The sequence below is a fragment of the Glandiceps talaboti genome, chromosome 12, assembly GCF_964340395.1.
Source record: "Glandiceps talaboti chromosome 12, keGlaTala1.1, whole genome shotgun sequence".
In the NCBI taxonomy this organism is placed as follows: Eukaryota; Metazoa; Hemichordata; class Enteropneusta; family Spengelidae; genus Glandiceps; species Glandiceps talaboti.
The window spans coordinates 21,988,125-21,991,674 of NC_135560.1; the positions used below are offsets into that span (position 1 = coordinate 21,988,125).

The window sequence follows — 3,550 nt, forward strand, 5'->3', positions numbered from 1 at the left end:
GTGGTGGTGGTGGTGGTGGTGGTGATGATGATGGTGGTGGTGGTGGTGGTGGTGGTGGTGGTGGTGGTGGTGGTGATGATGCTGCTGGTGATGGTGGTGGTGGTGGTGGCGATGGTGGTAGTGGTGATGATGCTGGTGGTGGTGCTGGTGGTGGAGGTGGTGAGGGTGCTGGTGGTGATGGTGGTGATGCTGGCGGTGGTGATGGTGGTGGTGATGGTGGTGTTGATGGTGATGGTGGTGATACTGGTGGTGGTGGTGGTGATGCTGCTGGTGGTGGTAGTGGTGGCGGTGGTGGTGGTGGTGGTGGTGGTAGTGGTTGCGAACAAATATACTTTTGTAAACAAGACATTCATGTGGAAAAGATGGATGGCATCTCAGACCTGTATAGAAAATATTGATCTGAGATGAAATGTAGCCTGTCTAAAATAGTTCTTCACTTATCTCTGTTACACAAAGTATTAGCCAGCTTGAAGACTAATAACTTCGACTAAAGGGATACAAATTAGACAGAATATGAGAATCAGTGTCCGACAATTTATATGAGTCAAATGCTTTCAAAACATACCGTTTTTTCGTGTTTCTCCTTAAATCGGGGAGGGGGGGGGTAATGTTGTTATTTCAAACGTTGAGGTAAAAGAGAGTTTCGACAAAATTCGTTTCCATTGTGTTGCAAAGATGTGTTTATGAATCACCCCACCCCCCCCCCCCCATGCAAAAATGCGATGACATTGCTGTTTTCATTAAAAGAAGTCGGGAATATGATTTAAAGTGGCCATATGGATGAGGATTGGGTATTTATAGTGGAATTTTAATTTATAAAACAATTTTATCATGGCTTCCTACTTGGAAAATCAATGTGAAACAACATATGCCAAGTCTTTGTATGTAACTCAATACTTTGCAAAAAGCTAAAACATACATAAAACGTTTGTTATTGTACGTACAGTAACAAAGATTTTACACGTTTATTAAGCTTTTGCAATTTATTGAGTTACAAACAAGGATTTGGCATATGTTCTTTCACATTGATTTTCCAAGTAGGAAGCCATGATAAAATTGTTTTATGAATTAAAATTCCAAAATAAATATCAAATCCTCATCGATATGGCCACTTTAATAGTATGCTTCTTGAGAAACGGCTTTAAAAGAGAGTATTAAAACGGATTTGTGGATCGCTTTGTGGAACAGTTATTTACCACATGTTATGTTTTTATTGAGCGTCGACTGCTGTCCTTTGTCGCACCGAGTCTTGCCAACTGAACAATTCAAGTCTGAGACAGGGCCGCCTCTTTACGTTATTTGTCGTTATGATCGAGCATTTATTGCAATTGAATGATGGTTAGTGTCGTTAGGAATCGGGGTTCATACATCTAGGGAGCACATCTATTTTACTACCGTCATATTTACGTCAACTAGCCGTATCATTCTAAAACGGTAACACTGCAATACACAGTGTCATCACTCATACTGGCGATACGGTACCGTACTTCATCTAAACAATATGTGATATGCATTCAAATAACAGTTATTGTGTCTCGATATTATATAAACAAAAAGATAGAATACCAAAGACAAATTGATCGTTAGAAAGTGGAGTTGTTTACACAAATATATCGATGTCAATATTTGTTCATTTCTCTTGTTGCATGGCAACATAACCCCTTATATAAACAACATATACTTGCTTGGGAATTTATGAGTATTCGCAAATGTATTGGAACGTTTTACAGTAAATGGATTGGGAGCTGAGACAGGCTGTGTTTAAGTAGCACTGTGTTTGGTTCAACATGATTGCACCGATGGAAACCATGCCCTAACCGTTCTGTGCAATCAACCTGGCTAATTTTGACGAGATGTAATTAAGCTTGGCCTTCATTAACTTTGTTCAATCCAATTAAAATGATGATCAGATAATTAATGAAATGTTTTTTACTCTGGATAAGTCAAGTAATACACGTGGTGACGAAATCATCTGCATAAAAAGACTCATTTTAAGCGATATAACATAGTTATAAAATTGTCAAGACTCTCGTCTCCGAAAAGTACCACAAATGAGTGCTATATCAGGTTGACACAGGTATATTTGTTGGTAATATAATTATTAAGTTGAGGTGTAATAACACAGGAGAGGCTTTTATATAGATGATATTGAAAAATACGATTATCAGTGTGTGAATACATGACATGCTGTAATGGTGATTTGGAAAATAGAATGACTTCTGATGATAACGGCAAAATTGCAACGCTGTTTGTTTGTTTGTTTGTTTGTTTGTTTGTTTGCCATTCCATGTTAAGCGAAATAAACTAAAAGTTAGCACTATGTATCGATATATAAATTGCAAAAGATTGATATAATAAATGTGTAAAATATTTCTTGTACGTGCAATAACAAACATTTTACACATTTCTTTTAACTTTTTGGAATCTAATGAGCTACAAACACAGACTTGGTCTCTGTTGTTTCACACTGATTTTTCAAGTAGGAAGCCAGGATAGCATTGCTGTATGAATTAAAAATCAAAAATCAATACCTAATCCTCATCCATGTGGCCACTTTAAGGTGTTTCATAATTGACGATTCAAATGAATAACTGTACCGTTACAGTGCAGCTGACTATTTCGACTTGCTCCTGATACACCTCCATTTACACGAGTGATTGTATAGGGTTTATGATGTATATTTCTGGATCTTATACAACAAGCTTCAACAATATTTTCGGTCTGTCAACCCTTAGAAAAATGGATTTGCCCGTATACCCGTTTCGATTATGCTAATTTTGATATGCATCTGGTATTAGATAGTTGTCAGACACGGAAACATAGGTGAGACAGTACGTTTTAGACATTTAGAGTCACGTGTACGCTTAATCAGCATTATTCACCAGATTTGTGATTTAAGCAATATACATCCAGACTGTATCGACTGGTTTGCAGGTTAACTACTAGTCAAACACTATTTGAGTATTGGAGGTCCATCAAGTGCACATATATTCATCGCAATGTTTTATAAGCAAACGTCGACCGTTTCTCATCTGTATATCCAGCTGTTGCTCGGTGTGTCTCTTCTGGCGTTTGTCAATGCTATACAAAGGTGAGCTGGCTATAGTTGAAATTATGGTGGCACACAAACTCTTAAACATACGTACACACATATACATACACACATACACACATACATACATACATACATACATACATACATACATACACACATACACACATACACACATACACACATACACACACACATACATACATACATACATACATACATACATACATACATACATACATACATACATACATACATACATACATACATACATACATACATACATACATACATACAGACATACACACATACATATACACACACGCACGCACGCGCACACACACACACACACACACACACACACACACACACACATTGGGGCACTTTTACAAATCGGCTTTCGGGGGAGGGCCATATTTTAGAAAATGAGATTGGGGGATGGTCACATTTGACTTCAAGTACCTCTTTGATCAAACATTAATCAGTCTGGAAGGGTGA

General features: G+C 37.7%; 1 protein-coding gene across 1 annotated transcript in view; it reads left to right on the forward strand.

The window, feature by feature from the left end:
* The first annotated feature begins 2,992 nt into the window (after positions 1-2,992).
* LOC144443765 (glycine receptor subunit alpha-3-like) overlaps positions 2,993-3,550 on the forward strand; it is a 68,810-nt gene continuing 68,252 nt past the window's right edge. Inside the window, exon 1 of the mRNA XM_078133311.1 lies at positions 2,993-3,091. Coding sequence (XP_077989437.1) covers positions 3,000-3,091 — 92 coding nt within the window. The 5' untranslated portion in view covers positions 2,993-2,999. The remainder of the gene's footprint in view (positions 3,092-3,550) is intronic.